The 26,739-nt window shown below is 44.8% G+C and overlaps 1 protein-coding gene across 1 annotated transcript in view; it reads right to left on the bottom strand.

Annotated features, from left to right (window-relative positions):
* Positions 1–2,166: 2,166 nt before the first annotated feature.
* Positions 2,167–26,739, bottom strand: part of LOC130304436 (purpurin-like) — a 30,788-nt gene continuing 6,215 nt past the window's right edge. The window contains exons 2-6 of the mRNA XM_056551929.1: positions 22,934–23,051; positions 6,993–7,129; positions 6,721–6,833; positions 3,682–3,894; positions 2,167–2,510 (exon numbers count right to left, since the gene is read on the bottom strand). Of these exons, the coding sequence (XP_056407904.1) occupies positions 2,500–2,510; positions 3,682–3,894; positions 6,721–6,833; positions 6,993–7,129; positions 22,934–23,050 (591 nt within the window). The 5' untranslated portion in view covers position 23,051 and the 3' untranslated portion in view covers positions 2,167–2,499. The remainder of the gene's footprint in view (positions 2,511–3,681; positions 3,895–6,720; positions 6,834–6,992; positions 7,130–22,933; positions 23,052–26,739) is intronic.

Here is a 26,739-nt window from a genome sequence, read left to right as displayed (position 1 = left end):
CGCTCAATGGTTGCAGTCAGTCATGTCTCCCCAAATGGAGTTAAAGAATACCTGTCATCAAACCATATTTTCTAAACAAACTCAGATTATATTCCCTAACTACTCCTAACACCCCTCCTGCCCTTCAAAAAAATTTCAGAGCTTTAAAAAGCTCTGTATCATACCTTTACCCTTGCTCACAGTGTGTGAACTTCCAGCAGGAGAAAGTGGGCGTTCCCCAGAAGGCGAGATGTCACTGAAGCCTACGAGAGCTGTACACATACCATGTTTCTCCCGGCTTTTCCTCTAGGCAGGAAGTCCTGTAGTTCCTATTACACTTGATGACTGTTGAGCACCAGTTTTCTGTGCCCGACACTTCACTTTGTACGTCTCACTCAGCCCAGTGCTTCAGTGTGCAGTTTGTGATTGTCCCTGACTGGCTAAGGCACACACCTCTCCTCATCTATATTCATTGCTTCTCCAACCATGTGACCTGCTCAGCACTTTCTCAAGGCAACCCCCCCCCTGCAGCTTACTCAGGAAACAAGCTTAGCAAAAGATTTGTATAGTATTTTGCATCTCTCAGCTGGATTTTTAAAAGCTAATATTTGAGGGCTATGGTGGTCCGATTTTGAAACTAATAAGCTGGGAGGGATACCTTGTGGAGTCATGGGGAGCATATATATATATATATATATATATATATATTTAACTTATTGAAGTTTTTATTTTTACTACTTTTGGCTGAATATCTCCTTTAACCCCTTAACGACGCAGGACGTATATTTACGTCCTGCGCCGGCTCCCGCGATATGAAGCGGGATCGCGCCGCGATCCCGCATCATATCGCGTCGGTCCCGGTGCTCATCAACGGCCGGGACCCGCGGCTAATACCACACATCGCCGATGTGCGGTATTAACCCTTTAGAAGCGGCGGTCAAAGCTGACCGCCGCTTCTAAAGTGAAAGTCACCCGGCTGCTCAGTCAGGCTGTTCGGGACCGCCGCGGTGAAATCGCGGCGTCCCGAACAGCTGACCGGACACCGGGAGGGCCCTTACCTGCCTCCTTGGTGTCCGATCAGCGAATGACTGCTCAGTGCCTGAGATCCAGGCAGGAGCAGTCAAGCGCCGATAACACTGATCACAGGCGTGTTAATACACGCCTGTGATCTGTGTAAAAGATCAGTGTGTGCAGTGTTATAGGTCCCTATGGGACCTATAACACTGCAAAAAAAAAGTGTTAATAAAAGTCATTTAACCCCTTCCCTAATAAAAGTTTGAATCACCCCCCTTTTCCCATAAAAAAAATAAAACAGTGTAAAAAATAAAATAAATAAACATATGTGGTATCGCCGCGTGCGTAAATGTCCGAACTATAAAAATATATCATTAATTAAACCGCACGGTCAATGGCGTACGCGCAAAAAAATTCCAAAGTCCAAAAAAGCGTATTTTGGTCACTTTTTATACCATTAAAAAATGAATAAAAAGTGATCAAAAAGTCCGATCAAAACAAAAATCATACCGATAAAAACTTCAGATCACGGCGCAAAAAAGAGCCCTCATACCGCCCTGTACGTGGAAAAATAAAAAAGTTATAGGGGTCAGAAGATGACATTTTTAAACGTATACATTTTCCTGCATGTAGTTATGATTTTTTCCAGAAGTGCGACAAAATCAAACCTATATAAGTAGGGTATAATTTTAACCGTATGGACCTACAGAATAATGATAAGGTGTAATTTTTACCGAGATATGCACTGCGTAGAAACGGAAGCCCCCAAAAGTTACAAAATGGCGTTTTTTTTCGATTTTGTTTTCCGTTTCGCCGTGCATTTTTGGGTAAAATGACTAATGTCACTGCAAAGTAGAATTGGCGACGCAAAATATAAGCTATAATATGGATTTTTAGGTGGAAACTTGAAAGGGTTATGATTTTTAAAAGATAAGGAGGAAAAAACGAAAGTGCAAAAACGGAAAAACCCTGAGTCCTTACGGGGTTAAGGGGTTGTATATGGACTTCAGACCACCTTAGAAATATATGCATTTCAGAGACCAGAATAAAATAATTATATACCTCTAGCAGATTCTTTTAAGAAAATATTATAATGGATGTTATTAAATAAATTAACTCCATGTATTCACAAACACAAAACAAAAAAGAACATTATCTAAATATCCTAAAAGATTCTGGAACAGCATTTTTATTAAGACTTAAAAAATAACAATGTAAAGTTGATGCAACAAGATTACAAAAATTATAGTCTGATCTAGAGATTAACAAAATGAGCTGATCTTAAATCTTATGAAAAACATTCATGACAACTTGGAAAACTATTACATTAGTTACATTACACACAATTCAACAGTTCCTAAAATTATGATATTTAAAACATGTAATTGCACCAAGAAATAAAAAATTAAAATTAAAAACAAAAGTTGTGCATTTCTTTAAGCTGTGGTCCCTCAGGATGTGCCAGTTCCATATTCAAATGGAAAGTTATCTTGGAAAACAGATAATTTAGCAAGCTCCTGCAAAAAGAAAATGAGAAAGTTAAATTGACATTAATATTGGGGGTACTTAGATTGCTTGTCCTAAGTTCTTGTCTATATATTCTTGTCTATCCTGGGTTGAACTTGATGGAGGTATGACTTTTTTTGACTATACTAACTATGTAACTAAATATATAAAAAGCTTATGGCATCTTTTTTTATAAATTCCTATGTAAATGAGCAATGCTTGTGTAGAGGAGTCCATGCTCAATTTGATAGATATGCAATATACCAGGAAATAACTTTGGATCTTTTCTATGCTTAGCCAGTCTAGCATCCCAAGCTGGGAGAACTACATTTCTTATCACTGCTAGGTGGGAGACAGGAAAAGACAACAGTTTTGAGCACGTGGCTCAGTGTAGCACAAGTCTCTTTTAACTGCCTTCAATAGAATTTAAAGAGTACCTGTCACCAAATAAAACTTTTAATATGGTGTTCCTTGTGTAATTAGCAGACACGTTCCCATTAACTTGCTTTTAAAATTATCAACAGAAATATGTTTAAAATGTAATATAAAAAAACAGCCACTAGGTGGCTCTGTTCTATTCCCTGCCACAATGAATACAGTGAGTTTGGTCTCCTCCCTGCAGGTTTCAGTGATGTCATGCCTGCTGTGAAATGCCTCACTTTTTTCAGTCCTAGAGGGGTGGTATGAGTAGTTAGGGAACATAGCCTGGGTTAGTTTAGAACAGTTTATTTGGTGACAGATCCTTTTAAAGCATATATGTTTAAAATTTAGAATGTTACTCTTTGTAAGCTGAAGCTGGATTCACATAAAGTAAGTTGGGTCTTATTTTGCTCAGTAGTTTTACCAAAACCAAAAGTGTAACCAACACAGAGAAAAACTATAATGGAAATGGTCCGTTGAAGTTCCTCTGGGAAGGAAACAGCTGTCACCAATCAATGCGCACTGGCGCCCTGCACTCGTAGCGGCATGCTGCCGCCTTATCCTGCATTGATGTTCTGAATAATAAAAAAAGTCACACATCACATGGTGAGTGCCTTTGTCATCCTTTGTACCACTACAATGGAAAGGTTTGCACCTTTTTTTTCTGTGTTTCGGACCCACTAGTGCTTTCGTTAAATCTACTGACCAAAATAAGGCCCAAAATACTGAGTGGGAATCCAACCTAGAAAAGCTGCTACATACCAGATTGGAGAACAGGTTGAAATTGTCCTGCCATGCAAATTTCTTCTTGTTTCTGGCGTACGAGTCTTGTAATAGCAGGTGAAAATCCACGTGGATTGCGTGAGAAAATTATGGAATAGCCATCATTACATGTTCCATCCTCTTTAAGAGTGCGACAGGCATATGTAACTGCGTAGTTATCATAGTCTGTGTCAATAACCCAGTAGTTGTCCCCTGTGAAAACACAAAATCATTTAATATTTACTTTTCTTTTAGGCCCTGTTCACATTTGTGAATTGTTCTGGCAAATGAATGGATACCATAGTGAAAAAAGACTGTACACCTTAAAAAGTTATTATGGTCCATCAAGTGCCATTAGTGTCCTTTGTGTAACAAAAATGTAAAAAAGAAGTACACCAGATTATACATTTTTTTGTATAATGTATCCAATGGCATATGTTGCAATCTTGTGTTGGAGATATGTCAGGAAGATGTGGATGGAGCTGGCCATACGCATCAATGGAGCTGGCCATACGCATCAGATGTGTCAGTAAACCTGTTGACCATCCTGACTCTCCCTAGAGAAGTTAGGTCAGGGGAAGGCATGTTGGATTTCAACCTCCTGATACTTACGTTCTTGCGGAGATAAGCCACTGTTGGTGGTGTCTGGAAGTGGCCTATCTCCCCCTCCTCTATTTTGAACACATGCTTGACTGACCTGAGCTTTTATGTATATCTGGGGATCCGGAGAGATAGGCCCCTGGACTGAATAAGCATTAAGCCGACTGCTACCTTAGGTGTATGGCTACTTTAAAGACTGCCTAGTCTGAGATTAGACCAACTATAGGTTCAAACCATAATTGAGCACATTCTCCTGTATGCACATTTTACCATATGCATCGTTGCTCATACAACATTTGCCGTAGGGGCTCTCTGCACAAGCAAATGTCTATAGTGGCCAGAAGGTGAGTTTAGGTGCTGTATGTATATGAAAGGGATGTAGAGGAGATACATTTCACATGACAAGTGTGTCAATAAATTTGCTCTGTTACATTCCATCCATATACATGCACCCAGGAAGGACAATACTTTTTGTCCTTGTTTTCAATCTAGAACAACTACCAAAAGGAATGCTCTTCCTGGGTGCACATATATGAAGAAGGTATAGCAGAGCTGGATTTTACAACACGTTTTTTAGTTTTTGAACCTCCATAGATGTTGGCAGTGGGCTCTGCTACAACTACTTTGGGTATAAGCACCTTGGATGAACCTTTTGGTCCTGCTTAACCCCTTAACGACAATGGACCTAAATGTACATCATGATGCGCTGGTACTTAGCGCACCAGGATGCACATTAACATCATGTACAGTACATGACTGCGAGCACTAGAGCGGTGCTCGCGTCATGCACGGCAGGTCCCAGCTGCTATCAGCAGCCAGGACATGCCGGTAATGGCGGACATCAGCGATCGCTGCTACCTATCCTACAAATGGGAGAAAAGTTTTGAATACGGGAAAACTCCTTAATTTTGAACAACCCATGACAAACTATTATTTCATAGGGTGGGAAAAGGTAAATGCAATCTGTGGCTCCCCAGCTGCAAGAAAAATTGCACCAGCAGATCCTGAAGGTCTACAGCTGTCAGGGCATACAGGGAGTAGTAAGAAGTCCTCCAACGACTGGCGCTAAGGTCAGGGACAACCAGAAATAACGTTTATTATTAGAAAAAGCCCCACACCTAATAATAATTGAAATCACCCATTTTTCAAATAAAAACTGTAAAGAACTTTGGCAAAATTTTCCAAATTAAAATATGTTTATGATCCGGCACAGTTCACAGAGTAAAAAGAAAAAATATTGAACACCAGAATTGCAGATTTTTGGTCAAAACCATGAATCCCAGCTGAAAAAAATTACTCGCATAGTTCCATAGATAGAAAAATAAATAAGTTAAAGAGGTCAGAATAGGGTGATTTTAAACATTGAAAAAAAGCAAAACCTATACAAATAGGGTATATTTGTCATCATAATAACCTACAGAATTAAAGGGGTATTCCAGTGAAACATTTTTTTCTTCCATATCAACTGGCTCCAGAAAGTTAAAAAGATTTGTAAATTACTTCTATTGAAAAAATCTTAATCCTATCAGTACTTATCAGCTGCTGAAGTTGAGTTGTTCTTTTGTCTGACACCAGTGCTCTCTGCTGACACCTGTCCAGAGTAGGAGCAAATCCCCTTAGAAAACCTCTCCTGCTCTGTACAGTTCCTGTTCAGCAGAGAGCACTGTGGTCAGAAAGAAAAGAACAACTCAACTTCAGCAGCTGATAAGTACTGGTAGGATTAAGATTTTTTAATAGAAGTAATTTACAAATCTGACTTTCTGGAGCCAGTTGATATGAAAAGATAACATGAATTTTTTACTGTAAAATGCACTTAATAGATTTTATGGTCTCTTTACAAAGTAAAATCGGTCCCTCATCAAACAAGACCTAATATGGTCCTATAGATGGAACATTTAAAGAGCTAAGGCTTTTAGAAGGCGAGCAGGGAGAAATGAAAACACATAAATGAAAACTGGCTTTGTCCTTAAGCGGGACTTATATTAACAATTTGATTGCTTATATAGATCAATGCAGTACATATGTACTGCATCGATCCATTAGATCTGTGCTCTATTGGTAGAGCCTTCCATAGGCCCTGAATTGGCATCCCGAGATCACATTGCAGGGAGCTGATCCAAACAATTGCACCACCAATGAGGCTTAGGGCGGCTGTTTAAAGTCCGCTGTCAACGTTGACAGCAGCACGTAAACTGTTAATAGCTGGCAGCGGAGATTGCTCAGTTTTTTTTGTTGCAGCCCTTAGCGGTAGCTGATAAGATACTCTATTGTGTGTTATAGGACAGAAAAAATACACAAGACCCTCTATTATTTGATATTTGTCAGTGCTGCACTATATAAAGTAAAAAAATCCTGGAGTGGTTATTTAATTACTTAACTTTTCAACTCGGTAATCCATAAAACAAGTAACTTTGCTCAGCAGAAGGGATTTCAACTTACCTCCACTTGATAAGTAGCTAGCCAGCCCCTGGTAGGTCATATACATTTTAGCTGGTATGGTTGGGTCTGGTATTGAGTACTGAGCAGCCATATCTGCACAGATGAGCCAGAACCTAGGATGAAATTGATGTGGTTACTTGTAAGATTCTACATTTTCAATAAAGTAGTCGCAAAATGTAATTTTCTCCTATTATTTACTTCTTCTAATATAGATAATAAATAGGGCTGAGCATAATTAATTGATTACAAAATCTGGTTAAAGTTTTACTTACCCAAAAAGTTTAACTCTTCCTTTAGATGATGCAGTCATTGTGCCATCTTCATCTACTGTGTAGTCAGCAGAGATGTTGTCCTGAAGAAAGAGGCCTTCTGGGTCTTTTTTCCCAATAGCATACCATTTTCCTCCATACTAGAAAATAAGTAGTTAAACATTAATGCCCAAAAAGATTGCTGTACGATCTATGTTACAAAGATAATGTCTTTTCAGTGTTTCCTGTTTTGGGGGGGCATTGTGGATTATAAAAATGACCTTCACCAATCACACATTCACATTCTGTCCATAAAATTAAATATTAAAGGAATACTGTAGTGGAATATAACTTATCCTCTTTTTGAAGAATAGGGGATAAGTTATAGTTTGCGGGGGTCCGACAACTAGGACCCCTGCGATCTCCTCTACAGGACCGCAGCAGCCCGCAGGAAGGGGGCTTTCCATCCCCTGCATGATCCCATAGAGATATATGGAGGGGGCGTGTCTGCCACAGCTTCCTGCGGGGTCGGCACGACACTTCCTGTGGACTGCCGCGGCTCTGTACAAGAGATCGCGGTGGGTCCCAGTGGTCGGACCCCCTGCAATCTATAACTTATCCCCTTTCCTTCAGATAGAGGATACATTTTATTCCACTACAGTATTCCTTTAATGTGTATTTCACAAGAACCAACCAAAAGGTCTTTAAGTAGTTAAAAAAATGTATACAGGCTGGTACTGGGGTAAAGGATAAAAATAAATGTACTCATGTTAAATGTAGGGGGGAGTAATGTGGTGTTTTTATGTTTTATACCTGTTTTATACCTGTCTAACCCTTTAGATGCAGCTCAGCGGATGGCGGGAGGACCCTTACCTGCCTCCTCACCATTCGATCAATGGTCTGATGCTCCCAGCCAACCATGCAGGCTGGAGCAGCGGAGCACTGATAACATTGATTAATGCTATGCCCTGGCATAGCATTGAACAGTGTATGCAATCAGAAGATTGCATAGTATAGCCCCTTTATGGGGACTAAAAATAAAAGTAAAAAGTGTAAAAAAAAATATTTTTGTTTATAAATGTGAATAAGCCCCTCTCCTAATAAAAGTTTGAATCCCCTGCCATTTTCTATTTTTTAAATAAGATAATGTAATAAAAAATAAACGTGTTATTGCTGCTTGTGTAAATGTTAGAACTATTAAAATATAAGGTTAGTTAAACCGTACGAAAGTCCAAAATTGTGCATTTTTGGTCACTTCATATACCATGAAAAAAAAGGATCAAAAAGTCCAATCAAAACAAAAATGGTACCGATAAAAACTATAGACCATAGTGCAAAAAATTTGCCCTATATAGCCCTGTATGCGGAAAAAAAAAAAGTTATAGGGGTCAGAAAATGACAATTTTAAACATACTAATTTTGGTGCATGTAGTTATAATTTTTTTAAAGTAGTAAAATACAGGGTGGGCCATTTATATGGATACACCTTAATAAAATGGGAATGGTTGGTGATATTAACTTCCTGTTGGTGGCATATTAGTATATGTGAGGGGGGAAACTTTTCAAGATGGGTGGTGACCATGGCGGCCATTTTGAAGTTGGCCATTTTGAATCCAACTTTTGTTTTTTCAATAGGAAGAGGGTCATGTGACACATCAAACTTATTGGGAATTTCACAAGAAAAACTGATGTGCTTGGTTTTAACGTGACTTTATTCTTTCATGAGTTATTTACAAGTTTCTGACCACTTATAAAATGTGTTCAATGTGCTGCCCATTGTGTTGGATTGTCAATGCAACCCTCTTCTCCCACTCTTCACACACTGATAGCAACACCGCAGGAGAAATGCTAGCACAGGCTTCCAGTATCCCTAGTTTCAGGTGCTGCACATCTCGTATCTTCACAGCATAGACAATTGCCTTCAGATGACCCCAAAGATAAAAGTCTAAGGGGGTCAGATCGGGAGACCTTGGGGGCATTCAACTGGCCCCCGACGACCAATCCACTTTCCAGGAAACTGTTCATCTAGGAATGCTCGGACCTGACACCCATAATGTGGTGGTGCACCATTTTGCTGGAAAAACTCAGGGAACCTGCCAGCTTCAGTGCATAAAGGGGGAAACACATCATCATGTAGCAACTTCACATATCCAGTGGCCTTGAGGTTTCCATTGATGAAGAATGGCCCCACTATCTTTGTGCCCCATATACCACATTATACCATCAATTATTGTGTTCCAACAGTCTTGGAGGGATCTATCCAATGTGAGTTAGTGTCAGACCAATAGCGGTGGTTTTGTTTGTTAACTTCACCATTCACATAAAAGTTTGCCTCATCACTGAACAAAATCTTTTGCGTAAACTGAGGGTCCTGTTCCAATTTTTGTTTTGCCCATTCTGCAGCACCTGAAACTACGGATATTGGAAGCCTGTGCTAGCATTTCTCCTGCGGTGTTGCTATCAGTGTGTGAAGAGTGGGAGAAGAGGGTTGCATTGATAATCCAACACAATGGGCAGCACATTGAACACATTTTATAAGTGGTCAGAAACTTGTAAATAACTCATGAAAGAATAAAGTTACGTTAAAACCAAGCTCATCATTGTTTTTCTAGTGAAATTCCCAATAAGTTTGATGTGTCACATGACCCTTTTCCTATTAAAAAAACTAAAGTTGGATTGGCCACCATGGTCACCACCCATCTTGAAAAGTTTCCCCCCTCACATATACTAATGTGCCACAAACAGGAAGTTAATATCACCAACCATTCCCATTTTATTAAGGTGTATCCATATAAATGGCCCACCCTGTAGTCTAAAACCGACATAAATTCAGAATCCTTGTAACCTTATGGATCTACAGAATAAAGATAAGGTGTCATTGTTAACGAACCCAAGCTGTTGCTAAACTACAACTCCCACCATAGAGGAGAGGAGGTAGTGTTACAAGTGGTGCTCTTGTGTGTGCTAAAAAAAGGGGGTGTTTTTAAGTGATTTATTGGTTTTTGCTTATGTGAGCCAAATGTTATTATTGTAAGAAGCTAGAGTTTAGTCAACTTTTCAAAAGTTCAATGTTTGTGCCATGATCGATGACCACGTTTCCCAATGTCAGATAACAGGTGGGGAGAGGAGGGGGAGGGTAAGCTACGCACTTCCCTGTGGGGGAATGCAAGATGTCTATCGAGGAGGACTGGATGAGGAGAAGAAGGAGAATAGATGGCAGATGACATAAGTTGAACAGGATCGACGGAACCATGGATTTGTCACTACTATTTCCAGGCCTTGTTCCAGTGGAGCCTCGTTCTGTATGATTTTGGCCCAGTGGGCTGTAAAAGACACGTATTGGCTCTGGTAATAGCTACTACTCAAAGTATCTAAAGTTTTGTTCGAACCCCCCGCTATCAGACACATATCCTGTGGATAGGGGAGAAGTTTAATTTACTGCAGATTTCTTTTAACCAGGTAGTAATACCGGATGTTCAATTAAAGCCAGAAAATACATGTAAGTTGGCCTAAAATGCATACGCCACAGTTGCAATTCTTTTAATGGTCAATTGAAGGTTAGCCCACTACTTTGATCAGCTTGCCAGGTATTGTAATATGATAGCTTTTATGGACTCATTCATTGCTGGCTGGGATTTGTAGTGCACCAACTGGACAAAGCACTGAAGGTTACAAGAAGTCACTGTCTAAGGTCAGCCCACTGATTAATGCTTTGCTCTGCTTGTGATAAGCTTTTATAGGCTTGTTTACTGCTGGATGAAATATGTAGTGCACCAACTGGACACAGCATTGCAGGTGACAGGATGTCACTGTCAGAGGTCAGCTCACGGATCAAATCTTTGCTTTTCTTACTTTAAAATTCTCTTGGATTTGGGAAGGCTTTCTGGAATCAGTCGTTCTTACTTTCAGCTTTCTTTATCCAAAATGGGGGCTGCAATGCAGTTCACATGGCTTTATCAGCTTCTTAAAACCACCCCTATGCTGTGTCCTCTTTGACCTGGGAGCTATATGGCACATGGCACATTATGTAAAGCAATGATTACATAGCCTAAGGCCATGTGATCTTGCTGATATCTCAAAGCTATCTCAGTGTTCCCAGTCCTTCCTCCTTTCACCCAGATGCCAACGCGCCATGTGTTTCTCATCCCTTCTGCTATTATTACTGCCATTGCCAGGCTCTTGCAAGCTGAGTCTGGCAGTGTTTGAAAGTTCAACAAACTGCTGTCAACCCAAAGTTCTGAGCAAGACCGGGTTAGCTGAACTCAGCTTGCCTATCTCTACTTAAAGGGGTACTCCGGTGGATTATTATTATTTTTGTATTTTTTTCATATCAACTGGTGGCAGAAAGTTAAACAGATTTGTAAATTACTTCTATTTGCAATTATTAATCCTACCAGTACTTATCAGCTGCAGTATACTACACAGGAAGTTCTTTTCTTTTTTAATTTATTTTCTGTCTGACCACAGTGATCTCTGCTGACACCTCTGTCCATGTCAAGAACTGTCCAGATTAGAAGCAAATCCCCATAGCAAACCTGTCCTGCTCCGGACAGTTCCTGACATGGACAGAGGTGTCAGCAGAGAGCACTGCGGTCAGACTGAAAAGAACAACAAAGAACTTCCTCTGGAACATACAGCAGCTGATAAATACTGAAGGATTAAGATTTTTCTAAATAAAAGTAATTTACGAATCTGTTTAACTTTCTGGAACAAGTTAATTTGAAAAAAACTTTTTCCAGCAGAGTACCTACATTTTCATGGAGGCATTTATTATCCAGTAATTTACTTCTAGCAGTGGTATAAATTTATTGAACAATAATATTGGGTGTTCATTGCATTTAAAAAATACACATATAAAAAAAATTACAAAATTAAAATGTAGACAAAACCAAACAAATTATAAGTTCAGTAGAAACAGTACAGATAACACATGGGGAGTAGAGATGTGCGAATTTTTGAAAAATTTGATTCGGCTGATTCGCCGCATTTTCCCCAAAAAATTGTTTCAGTCCGAATTTATTTCTGGTGAATCTCTATTAAAAATGGCTATTTCTGGCCTACAGAGAGCCTCAATAGGGGTGTAGAAAGCTTTACCTTGCTATAACACGCATAGGGTGTGTGCTGGGTTAGTGAAATAATACGGTTATTCAGTAGGAAATGCAGATCAGAGGCGTCGCTATTAGAATCACTGTCACAGAGCGGCACAATGACAGAGCCTTGAGGTGGCATCAGTATGAGGGGACCATACAGTGGCTGAATGACACAGCGTGAAGGTGGTGGCAGCATGAAGAGACCATATAGTGGCTGAATGACACAGCGTGGAGGTAGCGGCAGCATGAGGAGACCATATAGTGGCTAAATGACACAGCATGAAGTTGGTGGCAGCATGAGGAGAACATATAGTGGCTGAATGACACAGCCTGGAGGTAGCAGCGGCATGAGGAGACCATATAGTGCCTGAATGGCATAGCGGGGAGTAGGCGGCAGCATGAGGAGACCACATAGTGGCTGAATGACCCAGAGTGGAGTTGGCAGCAGCATGATGAGAACATATAGTGGCTGAATACCACAGCCTGGAGGTGGCGGAAGCATAAGGAGACCATATAGTGGCTGAATGGCAAAGCCTGGAGGTGGCAGCAGCATGAGGAGAACATATGGTGGCAGTATGAGACAGCTTGGAGCTGGCATCAGCATGAGAAGAACATATGGTGGCAGAATGACACAGCCTGAAGCTGGCATCAGCATCATCAAGAGTCCAGAAAGTGACCCAGTGACAGAGTGGTGTGGTGGGTGGCAATACCCATACCTGTGACGAAGGTGGGTGAAAAAAAGGAGAACTTGGCATCAGATGTGTGGCATCATGTGGGTGGCAGGATCAGAATAGTAGCTGAGACAGGTAGGCAGAAGAAAACGGTCTCTTTTGTAAAGGTGTTTAGTGTGTACAAATAAGTATTGAGTATATGCATTACGTAAAACTTAACTTTTAATAATATGCATAGGATAAAATATATGGACCCAACATTTTTTTTTAAATCAAACAAAAGGAAAGGTGTGCAAAAAACACCATGTGACACCTACACCACCAAGTATTGATGTGATGCAAAGACCTCTAAAAGGTGGAAGGGAACAACTTATGGTCCATGGTAACCGGTGGGGGTAAAAACTTCCCCTGTAAGGCCCAAGTCACGCATTTTTAATTCCCTTCTTGGCAAGTGTTACTCGCCCTAAAAAGGGTGGCCCTACAAAGGAACCTCTCCCTATTTCCACCTACAAACACTACCATTTTCCAGGGTTTTTAGGTGGAAATAGGAATTGTTTCCTGTGTGGTGCCACCCTTTTTAAGACGAGTAACACTTTCCTAAAAAAGGTGAAAGGTAACAATGTATTGTCCATTGTAGCAGGTGGGGGTAAAAAAACTTCCCTTTTAAGGCCCTACTCTCGCCCTATTAATTCCCTTCTTGAAAAGTGGGAAGGGCGGCCCCACACAGGAAACTCTCTGTATTTCCACCTAAAAACCCTGGGAAATGGCAGTGTTTGTTGGGGGAAATAGGTAGAGGTTCCTGTGTGGGGCCACACTTTTTAGGGCGAGTAACACTTGCCAAGAAGAGAATTAATAATGCGAGAGAAGGGCCTTACAGGGGAAGTTTTTACCCCCCCCCCCCCCCCGATTACAATGGACCATACATTGTTCCCTTCCACCTTTTAGAGGTCATTGCATCACATTACTACTTGGTGGTGTAGGTGGCACATGGTGTTTTTTGCACACCTTTCCTTTTGTTTGATTTAAAAAAAAATTTGGGTCCATATTTTTTATCCTAAGAATATTATTAATATTGTTAAGTTTTACATCATGTATATCCTCAATACTAACTTGTGGTCTGATGCAGAGGAATGTCTGTAACTGGGGAGCAGCACCTTAAATATGTTTAGCACTATCCATATTTGTGAAGTGTTGGTGTGGCACCATGGTCAATCTATTCTGATGCATCAGGCATTGGTGGGTGGAAATCCTGGCTGATCCATGCCTGATTAATCTTTACAAAGGTCAGTCTCTCCACATTTTCCGTGGATAGATGAGTTCTCCTTGGGGTTACTATGGCCCCCGCTGCACTAAAACCCACTCTGATTGCACACTACTGGCCAGGCAGGACAGCTTTTCCAGGGCAAACTCTGTTGCCCAGAAGTCCAGAGGATCTTCAAGGTTTGTTGGCATGATCATGTTAATGTATGCCACCTGCTGGTCCAGGTCCTGCTCCAGGTCTACCTGCTGCTGATGAGTTGCTTTGCTATGTGGGTGAAGAGGGCTACTCATCAGCGACTGTAGACTCAGGCTGCTGCTGATAGAGCTGGTACTGCTCCTGACACCCCACCCCTCCCCAGCAGCCATGGCAGTGGAAGGTGAGCTCAGAGGGCCCCCCAAGTCAGACCTGCGAGAGTATGGACAATGGTGCAGATAGGCATCGGCCAACTGACTACGTAGGATGTCTCTGTAGTAGGTCAGTTTGTTCTCCCTCTCAGTGGGTGTAAAAAAGGCCCCCATTTTGTGCCGGAAGTGAGGGTCCAATAAGTGGAGAGCCAGAAGTCATCCCGCTGCCGAATGATGATAATTCAGCAGTCACTACGCAAGCAAGTGAGTAAGCATCGTGCTATTTGTGCAAGGGACTTAGAGGGACTCCCTGCCTCCATCTCGACTGCATACTGCCATGTTGTGTCTAGGTCCTCTGTCTTGCCTTCCTCATAACCATCTAGCTCATCTGGCTGCTCCTGCTCATCATCTCCTGTCAAATGACTAGAAAAACTGCCCATCTCGCGAAACATAAACTGTGCTCCCCTGTTCCTCTCCCCCTCTTCCTCCAGTTCAGCCCCACAGAGCTCATGTGGCCGTGAGATGTAGGCGCCACGTCTCCAGTGCCCTAACCAGCCATCGTTTCCACTGAAGCAGTGGAATGATGTTGTTCATCCTGTAATCCTGGCGACTGACTAATAAGGTGGCTTCCTCAAAGGGCCTGAGCAAACGGCAGGTGTCATGTATGAGCTGCCACTGGTTGACATTGAAGTTACACAGGGGAATCTATGTTCGTATAGTCGGTCCAACATATGGAGGGTGGAATTGCAACGTGTGGAAACATTGCAAATCAGACTATGTTGGGGCATTCTGTTCTGACGCTGCAGCTCAAGGACGGTGTGCTTTGCGGTGTACTAGTGGCTGAAGTGCATGAAAAGTTTCCTTCCCATTGTTAGGATATCTTGCAGATGGGGGGAACACTTCAGAAACCGCTTGACAACCAGATTGAACACGTGTCCCATGCAGGGTGCATGTCTCAGGCTTCCTTGTCGCAGCGCAGACAAGATGTTCTTCCCGTTGTCGCTCACCATGGTTCCCATTTCCAGTTTTCGTGGAGTAAGTCATGATTAGATTTCTTGATAAATGACTTTTAGCAGTTCCTCCCCTGTGTGACTCCGTTCGCCAAGGCAAACCATGTGAAGAACAGTGTGACACCGCCGTGCCCTGCACACATGGTATGCAGGAGGGGCACTGAGACTTGTCCGTGCAGTGGAGGCTAAGGACACAGTGGAGGATGAGGAGACGGAGTCGCACAGTGTCACAGAACCAATGGCCTGAGAGCATGGAGGTGAAAGTGGTGTGACCTATCCAAGCTGCTGTTGTTGCTGTGAGGGAACCACATTTACCCAGTGGGCCGTAAAGGACATGTATTGTCACTGATCATAATTACAGTTCCACACGTCGACGCTGCCGTGCACTTTGGTACACACCGACAGGCTCAAGGACTGGCCCACCTTCTGTTCCACAAAATTGTGCAGGGCTGGTACTGCCTTCTTCGCAAATAAATGACTGCTTGGGACTGTCCACCTCTGCTCGGCACAAGCCATCAGTTCTCTGAAAGCATCAGCAACTTGCACAGGAGCACATTCAGCTTCTGCGCCGTTGGTTGAGTAGGCACATACTGTTGTCTCTTGGACATGGCTTCGCCGATGGACTCGAAGTAGGAGGAGCAGGAGCATCTGGAGTGACAGAAGATGGGTATGACACACAGCTCCCTTCGGCTGAGGTGGTGGAGCCTTGGCTGGCTGAAACAGGGAGCGGCGTGCCACTTGTTGATGCAGCTTGTTGGACCACCACATCGGAGCCACGGTTCTCCCAGGCCGCTTTATCGTGACGCTGAATATGTTGACGCAGGGCCGTGGTGCCAACATTGGGACCCTGGCCACGCTTCACCTTCTGCCGACACATCTTTCATGTGGCCAGTTTAACATCCTCCGGATGCTTGATGAAAAACTGCCACACTGCCGAGTAGCTGATTTTCCCACGAAGCAGGTGGTCTCCCCCGGGCACATTTGGCTCCATAATTTCCACTTCTGCCACCATGCTGACTCTCAACCATGCTACCACCTTGCTGGCTCAGCTGCTGCTTCACGGGCAACCTGCAACCCTCTTCTCCTGATGAAGATGAAGCACCTTCTGTACCCGGCTCCCAAGTACGATCGGCTTTATCATTTTTGAGTTGTGTTTGCATGTCACTGATGTCCTCCTAAGTTTCCTCAACAGTGTCTGCTTCAGGAGCCTGAATGCTCGCAACACCACCTCCCACACCACTCTCCTCATCACTACTTACCCGTCTAGTGGAGGAAGCGGCGGATGTCTCCTCCACTTCTTGGCTGGGCAGTAGCTGCTGACTGTTCTCTAGTATATCGTTCTCACTAAATAGTGGAGCTGAACCCACAGCATAATATACTTCTGTGGGGGAAGGAACAGCATAGGACAGAGGCAATGGGAGGACAGGGACTGCTCCCAGGCCATGCCAACTGAGGGTTTGTATTTGTCTACAACACCAGCAGGTGTGTACTTTTGCCTGGCCTTTCACAGTATTTAGGCCCTTAAGGCTTTAACAGGAACAAAATGGTACATCACTTAGATGTACGTACAGGTTACACTTAATAGAGGACAATATGCTTTTAGTGCTCTGCTAACCCTAACTGGTGGGCTACTATTAGCTTTTCAGTTGTTGTATACACCAGTGCTGCAGCACCACCTCCCACGCCACTCTCCTCATCACTACTTGCCCGCCTAGCAGAAAAAGCAGCGGATGTCTCCTCCACTTCTTGGCTGGGCAGCAACTGCTGACGGTCCTCTAGTATATCATCCTCACTAAATAGTGGAGCTGAACCCACAGCATAGGATACTTCTGTTGGGGAGGGAACAGCATAGGACAGAGGCAATGGGAGGACATTGACTGCTCCCGGGCCATGCCAACTGAGGGTTGGTATTTCTCTACAACACCAGTAGGTGTGTACTTTTGCCTGGCCTTTCACAGTATCTAGGCCCTTAAGAGTTTAACAGAAACAAAATGGTACACCACTTAGATGTACGTATGTGGTATGCACTTATGAGGGGAGGACAATGTGCTCCAGTACAGTTAAAACAGTATTTGTCTACAACACCAGCAGGTGTTTACTTTTGCCTGGCCTTTCACAGTATCTAGGCCCTTAAGACTTTTATCAGGAACAAAATGGTACCCACAGGTTATACGTAATAGAGGACAATATGCTTTTAGTGCTCTGCCTGGCTACTATTAGCTTTTCAGTTGTTGTACATACCAGTGCTGCAGCACACAGTCGCTGTGTACTACACCCAAAATTGCACTTTCTCTCTCAATCTCACTCCCTTCCCTATCAGTGCTTTAAGGCTGGATTTGGGCTTGAGGTGAATCGCTGCCGTAAAAAAGCTTTTCTGTGCAACACACTGCTCTCTGTCCCTCTCTGCAATAGAACGCTGATGTGACTGAGAGGTGAATTGCTGCTGTAAAAATGTTTTTCTGTGCAACACACACTGCTCTCTGTCCCTCTCTCTCTGCAATAGAACGCTGATGTGACTGGGAGGTGAATCGCTGCTGTAAAAATACTTTTCTGTGCAACACACACTGCTGTCTGTCCCTCTCTCTGTAATAGAACGCTGATAAGACTGCCGCAAGATGGCTGCCATTTATATAGGGCTGTGACATCACAGGGGTGGTTGGCTGCTGATAGGCTGCATGCTGCATGTGATTCAGGGTCATCCCATCGACCCTTGTTCCTGCCTTCCCAGGATTCCTTGCCCCATATTCTCACATGTGGATCCGCCATTTTAGATGCCCTGGAGCCTGGACTGCACTAAATGGAGTTTAATGAAGCGATTTGCACGATTGATATATGCATTAGTTGCAAATCAAATTTTTCCTGAAATTGGTAATGAATTCGGATTCGTCAGATTTGATTCGCTCATCCCTAATTGGGATTTATTTTGTAGCCTATTAACTCCACAAAACAAATTTCTTATTTACAAAAAAGCTAAAATTCTTGTTTGTAAATCCTCTAGTTTGTATTTATTTACAACAAAAAAATACCAAAGAAAGATAGGCGTATATAGATCAAAAAGTATTTCAATTTTATTAAACATATATGCCTCAAAAAGACATACATTTAAAATCACTAAAATACATAATAACAGAGACAAGTCTGCAAAGATGCAGAATAGGAGGTCTGCTGGATATGTAACTACACAAATCTAGACTGCACAAACATACAGCATATCCTATGTAAACGATATATCCTATAATACTGCAGTTAGAGATAAAGATAATACATACAATACAGTAATAAGGGTATACACGGTATCACCTAGTGGGGGCACAGTAGGACCTCCAACATCACCCAACGTTTTGCTTTGTTTGCGTCTTCTGGGGCGTCAACTAGGTGATACCTTGTATACCCTTATTACTGTATTGCATGTATTATCTTTATCTCTAACTGCAGTATTATAGGATATATAGTTTACATAGGATATGCTGTATGTTTGTGCAGTCTAGATTTGTGTAGTTACATATCCAGCAGACCTCCTATTCTTCAAAAAAAGCTAAATGGAACAAAGTACAGAGATATTCTTAATGGAAGCCTGATCTAGAGTGCTCTGGACCTCACACTGGGCCAAAGGTTTACCTTCCTGCAAGACATTGATTGACCTTAAGTTGACCCACTCCCCAGACTTCGGTACATTTAGTTCTGAGCGCTGGGTGTGAGCTTCGGGGGTCGCCCCGCCCTCCTTGTGATGTGGCGACCCCCGAAGCCCGTACCCAGCATTCGGAACTAAATGTTCAGAACTCTGGGGAGGGGAGTAACCCTTTAAGTGCACAGCCAAGGCAACACAGAAGTGGTTTAGGGAGAACTATGTCAATGTCCTTGAGTGGCCCAGCCAGAGCCCTGAATTGAGCCCAATAGAACAACTCCTGAAAATGGCTTCCACCGATGGTCCCCATCTAACCTGATAGAGCTGGAGAGGATCTGCAGAGATAAATGGCAGCAAATCCAAGCCCTGAGCCTCGTTCTCTTGCTCCCCACCACTTGTAATTGTACATTAGAAGATGGAACTTCTGCCATGCTGGGTCTCACATTGGCTATGGGTGCTATGGAGATGGCGCAGGAAGTTTCATCTCTTAATTCACAGTTCCAAGCACTGGGGAGCAGGGAGAACAGCATTCAGTGATGGTATTCTGGAGCAGATATAAAAATGAAAGTAATTTAGAAAATTTTGACAATGGTGCACAGTACTGCACTATATATTTTTTTTTCCATAAAACTATATACAAGTTTGGAGTTATGCCTAAATAATGAGACATTTAGGTCATATACATTTTTCTATATTACTGGACTGATGTCACGATGCCGGCTGGCAGGTAGTGGATCCTCTGTGCCAGAGAGGGATTGGCGAGGACCGCGCTAGTGGACCGGTTCTAAGTCACTACTGGTTTTCACCAGAGCCCGCCGCAAAGCGGGATGGTCTTGCTGCGGCGGTAGTGACCAGGTCGTATCCACTAGCAACGGCTCACCTCTCTGACTGCTGATGATAGGCGAGGTACAAGGGAGTAGACAGAAGCAAGGTCGGACGTAGCAGAAGGTCGGGGGCAGGCGGCAAGGTTCGCAGTCAGGGTGGATAGCAGAAGTACTGGTACACAGGCTTTAGACACACAAAACGCTTTCACTAGGCACAAGGGCAACAAGATCCGGCAAGGGAGTGCATGGGAGGAGGTCAGATATAGTCAGGGACCAGGTGGAAGCCAATAAAGCTAATTGGGCCAGGCACCAATCATTGGTGCACTGGCCCTTTAAGTCTCAGGGAGCTGGCGCGCGCGCGCCCTAGAGAGCGGAGCCGCGCGCGCCAGCACATGACAGCAGGGGACGGGAACGGGTAAGTGACCTGGGATGCGATTCGCGAGCGGGCGCGTCCCGCTGTGCGAATCGCATCCCCAACGGCCATGACAGTGCAGCGCTCCCGGTCAGCGGGACTGACCGGGGAGCTGCAGGGAGAAAGACGCCGTGAGCGCTCCGGGGAGGAGCGGGGACCCGGAGCGCTAGGCGTAACAGTACCCCCCCCCTTAGGTCTCCCCTTTTTTTTGTCCGGTGACTGCCTCCCCTGGGATGAGGACACCGGGAAGGAATGGATGGTTTCCTCAATGGCAGGCAGTACAGCAGGAGTGGGAATGGGGAGGGAGGGCAGAGGGCGAGGCCTGGCACGGGGCAGTGTGACACCAGGACGAGGGCCATGAGGAGGCACCGAGGCTTGCCTGAGTGGACTGGGAGGGGGGGAGAGGCATTTTCTGTGGCAGGCAGAGTCTCTAACGACCTTAGGGGGACCGGATACAGGAGGAACCACAGGGTCACGGCAGGGAGTACTGGGAACCGGTTTAAGGCAGTCCTTGGAACAAGAGGGACCCCAACTCTTGATCTCCCCAGTGGACCAGTCCAGGGTTGGGGAATGGTGTAGAAGCCAGGGTAGTCCAAGGAGAATTTCGGAAGTGCAATTGGGAAGGACCAAAAATTCAATTTTCTCGTGATGAGGTCCGATGCACATTAGGAGGGGCTCCGTGCGGTAACGCACGGTGCAATCCAACCTGGCTCCGTTGACCGCGGAAATGTGGAGTGGCTTGACAAGACGGGTCACCGGAATGCGGAATTTATTCACCAAGGACTCCCGAATAAAATTCCCAGAGGCACCAGAGTCCAGGCAGGCAACGGCTGAGAGGGAAGAGCTGGCTGAAGTAGAAATCCGTACAGGCACCGTGAGACGTGGAGAAGCCGACTTAGTATCAAGAGACGCCACACCCACGAGAGCTGGGTGCGAGCGTGCGTTTCCCAGACGTGGAGGACGCATAGGGCAATCCACCAAAAAATGTTCGGTACTGGCACAGTACAGACAAAGATTCTCTTCCTTACGGCGATTCCTCTCTTCCAGGGTCAGGCGAGACCGATCCACTTGCATGGCTTCCTCGGCGGAAGGCCTAGGCGCAGATTGCAGTGGAGACTGTGGGAGAGGTGTCCAGAGATCTAAGTCTTTTTCCTGGCGGAGCTCTTGATGTCTCTCAGAAAAACGCATGTCAATGCGAGTGGCTAGATGAATGAGTTCATGCAGGTTAGCAGGAGTTTCTCGTGCGGCCAGAACATCTTTAATGTTGCTGGATAGGCCTTTTTTAAAGGTCGCGCAGAGGGCCTCATTATTCCAGGATAGTTCAGAAGCAAGAGTACGGAATTGTATGGCGTACTCGCCAACGGAAGAATTACCCTGGACCAGGTTCAGCAGGGCAGTCTCAGCAGAAGAGGCTCGGGCAGGTTCCTCAAAGACACTTCGAATTTCCGAGAAGAAGGAGTGTACAGAGGCAGTGACGGGGTCATTGCGGTCCCAGAGCGGTGTGGCCCATGACAGGGCTTTTCCAGACAGAAGGCTGACTACGAAAGCCACCTTAGACCTTTCAGAAGGAAACTGGTCCGACATCATCTCCATGTGCAGGGAACATTGCGAAAGAAAGCCACGGCAAAACTTAGAGTCCCCATTAAATTTGTCCGGCAAGGACAGGCGGAGGCTAGGAGTGGCCACTCGCTGCGGAAGGGGTGCAGGAGCTGGCGGAGGAGATGATTGCTGCTGAAGTTGTGACTGAAGTTGGTGCACAATGGTGGACATTTCCGACAGCTGGTGGGTTAGATGGGCGATCTGTCGGGATTGCTGGGCGACCACCGTGGTGATATCAGAGATATAAGGCAGAGGGACCTCAGCGGGATCCATTGCCGGATCTACTGTCACGATGCCGGCTGGCAGGTAGTGGATCCTCTGTGCCAGAGAGGGATTGGCGAGGACCGCGCTAGTGGACCGGTTCTAAGTCACTACTGGTTTTCACCAGAGCCCGCCGCAAAGCGGGATGGTCTTGCTGCGGCGGTAGTGACCAGGTCGTATCCACTAGCAACGGCTCACCTCTCTGACTGCTGATGATAGGCGAGGTACAAGGGAGTAGACAGAAGCAAGGTCGGACGTAGCAGAAGGTCGGGGGCAGGCGGCAAGGTTCGCAGTCAGGGTGGATAGCAGAAGTACTGGTACACAGGCTTTAGACACACAAAACGCTTTCACTAGGCACAAGGGCAACAAGATCCGGCAAGGGAGTGCATGGGAGGAGGTCAGATATAGTCAGGGACCAGGTGGAAGCCAATAAAGCTAATTGGGCCAGGCACCAATCATTGGTGCACTGGCCCTTTAAGTCTCAGGGAGCTGGCGCGCGCGCGCCCTAGAGAGCGGAGCCGCGCGCGCCAGCACATGACAGCAGGGGACGGGAACGGGTAAGTGACCTGGGATGCGATTCGCGAGCGGGCGCGTCCCGCTGTGCGAATCGCATCCCCAACGGCCATGACAGTGCAGCGCTCCCGGTCAGCGGGACTGACCGGGGAGCTGCAGGGAGAAAGACGCCGTGAGCGCTCCGGGGGGAGCGGGGACCCGGAGCGCTAGGCGTAACAACTGATCTGTAACATTTTTAAGTAATCAGCTAGGAATGTATTCCACTAACCTATTTTTTTATACCCTCCATACAATAAACAGAAAAAAAAAAAACACAATTAAACAGTGGGTTTCGTGTTCGAAATCTGAATCTTACCCTTTTGATGTCAAAGTCATCCTTCACTTTCATCGAATCTACGACACAGGACTGGGCCTTGCATTGCTCAATGATGATGAGAAGCACAGCAATAAAGATATACTTAAAATGCTTCATTCTGAAAGAAAGTAGAATGTGGTGCAAAGGTTGGTGTCCGATGAAACCCAAATTGCTATGAACCACAAAAAGCAAACACCTCTTATGCCTCATAATATGTGTATGATTGTTGTAACCATGAAAAAACGAATGCAGAAAAAAAGCAATAGTAATTGTATTGAAAACAAACCTCAGAGTTATGACACTGTAATAGAAAACACCTTGCCAGGTTAATGGAATATGTTACTAATACTTACATTTTGGTAATAGATTGTACAGTACTGTTAATACACTATTTTATCATTTAGCAAAATGAATGAACAGAAAATAAATCTGAATAAAATTAATATTTAGTATGAAACACTTGAGAAAAGTCAGGAATTTTGTAGAATTATAAACAGGTGTATGATTAACCAATTACGTTTTAGGGGAAATGTTGTACAGCAGGTTCAAGTTCTGGTTAATCAACATGTGCCTAAGGTTGTAACACTGAAATGTCTTGTAACGAGCCATGCAAAGAAAATCTTTTAAAAAACAAATAAAGAAAATGAAGGATTTCCTTCAAGATGACCTGTAAATAGTCCTTTATGGACAAAGGTCTGAAACTCGTCTAGCTGTGCAGCTACATTAGTGTTGCCCTAGTAGATACCTTGACTATTACATTTTATTTATTCTCCTTTGAAGAAACTTTAATAGAGACTGTTTAAAATTATTGGAAGAAACATTTTTTTTATTGATATTCCACTCACCACTACAGATGTGACTTGTCAGGGCACTATCACATCTTACAGTATGAAACAAAAAAGAGATGGGGGATAGCACTACTGGCCTCTGCACATTTTGACTCTCCTGGAGGTGTTACAGGTGCGGTTCCCAGTGCAATCTGCTGTGAGCCGTGCTTAATTCCTACCAGGAACCAGTAGAAGCGGCAGGAGGCCGTGAAACGGACGTAGTTCCAACCTGTCTGCTCCTTCCCATACCTTTGTACCCGCCTGACCTATGTAAGTTAATAAATTTATTTATATTTGCATCCCATTTGCGAGTGCCATCCTATTCCTTTCTGCATGGACATCTTACAGTATGTCTGCAGGCTGGTCATCTAATAGAGATATTCTACAGATCTACTTTCTTCCCCAGTCATAAAAGGGGCGCCATTAAAAAGGAAACAGCTTACCAGCAGTAGACCCCCAGCATGTAAGTGCAAAAATGTGCTCCACTATAGAGTTTTAGTTTTTTATGATGAATTTACCTTTAATCTTAATGCTCATGCATTGTCTTAAGACTTTATACTATACATGTATATCATAGGGTTGCACAGGCATTGAGACTGCCTGTGTGATCAATTACTAAGCCCAGCTGTCAGTCATAGCTGGGCTCCCACTCTGATGAACAGGATCAGATAAATCTCTGATTCTCACTGTTTAACTCATTAGCTGCTGCAGTCCAGAACAATTCATCTTAGATGCTTAAAGTGTCTGTCTTATATTTAGTGAAAGTAATAAATGTTTAAAAATAAAGTAAAAAAACAAACATAGATTTAGCCTTAATTTGGATTAAAGCCTTCATACAGACACATTAACAAAAAAAAATCCTTGGTCTTTAAAGTGTACATCCAATTGCATGTGTTGTTTTTTTATGGCGGTCACTAAGGGGATTTTTGCCAGGCTGCCACCAACAGCAGCAGCTGACATGGAGAAACCATGGCCACAGCATAGTACACGATTATTGTAGTCCAGTGTATTATATCGGCAATTAGAAGATCACTGGTGAAAGTCCCCCTAGTGGGACTAGTTAAATAGTAAAAAAAAAAAATAATAAGTTTAATAAAAAAAAAAATGTAAAAAAAAGTTAAATGCATACTCCGCCCCTAGAAATCCTAGGATAAGATGTCTGATGGCGGGGATTCTGCCGCATGGGACCCGCGCGATCCGATCTTGGCTGGGCACCCCAAACATCCAGTGCACAGAGTGAACTTTGCTCCATGCCAGATGACTGGTGATGCGGGGCGGTGGCATTGGATAGGGGATAAGATGTCTGTTACGCCGAGCGCTCCGGGTCCCCGCTCCTCCCCGGAGCGCTCGCTACACTCTCGTTACTGCAGCGCCCCGGTCAGATCCACTGACCGGGTGCGCTGCGATACTGCCTCCAGCCGGGATGCGATTCGCGATGCGGGTGGCGCCCGCTCACGATGCGCACCCCGGCTCCCGTACCTGACTCGCTCTCCGTGGTTCCTGTCCCGGCGCGCGCGGCCCCGCTCCCTAGGGCGCGCGCGCGCCGGGTCTCTGCGATTTAAAGGGCCACTGCGCCGCTGATTGGCGCAGTGGTTCTAATTAGTGTGTTCACCTGTGCACTCCATATATATACCTCACTTCCCCTGCACTCCCTCGCCGGATCTTGTTGCCCTTGTGCCTAGTGAAAGCGTTCCCTTGTGTATTCCTAGCCTGTGTTCCAGACCTCCTGCCGTTGCCCCTGACTACGATCCTTGCTGCCTGCCCCGACCTTCTGCTACGTCCGACCTTGCTTCTGTCTACTCCCTTGTACCGCGCCTATCTTCAGCAGTCAGAGAGGTTGAGCCGTTGCTAGTGGATACGACCTGGTCACTACCGCCGCAGCAAGACCATCCCGCTTTGCGGCGGGCTCTGGTGAATACCAGTAGTGACTTAGAACCGATCCACTAGCACGGTCCACGCCAATCCCTCTCTGGCACAGAGGATCCACCTCCTGCCAGCCGGCATCGTGACAGTAGATCCGGCCATGGATCCCGCTGAAGTACCTCTGCCAGATGTCGCTGACCTCACCACGGTGGTCGCCCAGCAGTCACAACAGATAGCGCAACAAGGCCACCAGCTGTTTCAACTGACCGTGATGCTACAGCAGCTACTACCACAGCTTCAGCAATCATCTCCTCCGCCAGCTCCTGCACCTCCTCCGCAGCGAGTGGCCGCCTCAGGCTTACGACTATCCTTGCCGGATAAATTTGATGGGGACTCTAAGTTTTGCCGTGGCTTTCTTTCACAATGTTCTCTGCACTTGGAGATGATGTCGGACCAGTTTCCTACTGAAAGGTCTAAGGTGGCTTTCGTAGTCAGCCTTCTGTCTGGAAAAGCTCTGTCATGGGCCACACCGCTCTGGGACCGCAATGACCCCGTCACTGCCTCTGTACACTCCTTCTTCTCGGAAATTCGTAGTGTCTTTGAGGAACCTGCCCGAGCCTCCTCTGCTGAGACTGCCCTGCTGAACCTGGTCCAGGGTAATTCTTCCGTTGGCGAGTACGCCATACAATTCCGTACTCTTGCTTCTGAACTATCCTGGAATAATGAGGCCCTCTGCGCGACCTTTAAAAAAGGCCTATCCAGCAACATTAAAGATGTTCTGGCCGCACGAGAAATTCCTGCTAATCTACATGAACTCATTCATCTTGCCACTCGCATTGACATGCGTTTTTCCGAAAGGCGTCAGGAGCTCCGCCAGGATATGGACTTTGTTCACACGAGGCGTTTTTTCTCCCCGGCTCCTCTCTCCTCTGGTCCTCTGCAATCCGTTCCTGTGCCTCCCGCCGTGGAGGCTATGCAAGTTGACCGGTCTCGCCTGACACCTCAAGAGAGGACACGACGCCGCATGGAGAATCTCTGCCTGTACTGTGCCGGTACCGAACACTTCCTGAAGGATTGTCCTATCCGTCCTCCCCGCCTGGAAAGACGCACGCAGAC

Source organism: Hyla sarda, chromosome 1 (genome assembly GCF_029499605.1).
Source record: "Hyla sarda isolate aHylSar1 chromosome 1, aHylSar1.hap1, whole genome shotgun sequence".
Lineage (NCBI taxonomy): Eukaryota > Metazoa > Chordata > Amphibia > Anura > Hylidae > Hyla > Hyla sarda.
The sequence above is the reverse complement of the archived record's forward strand: the minus strand, read 5'-3'. Positions and strand labels throughout refer to the sequence as shown.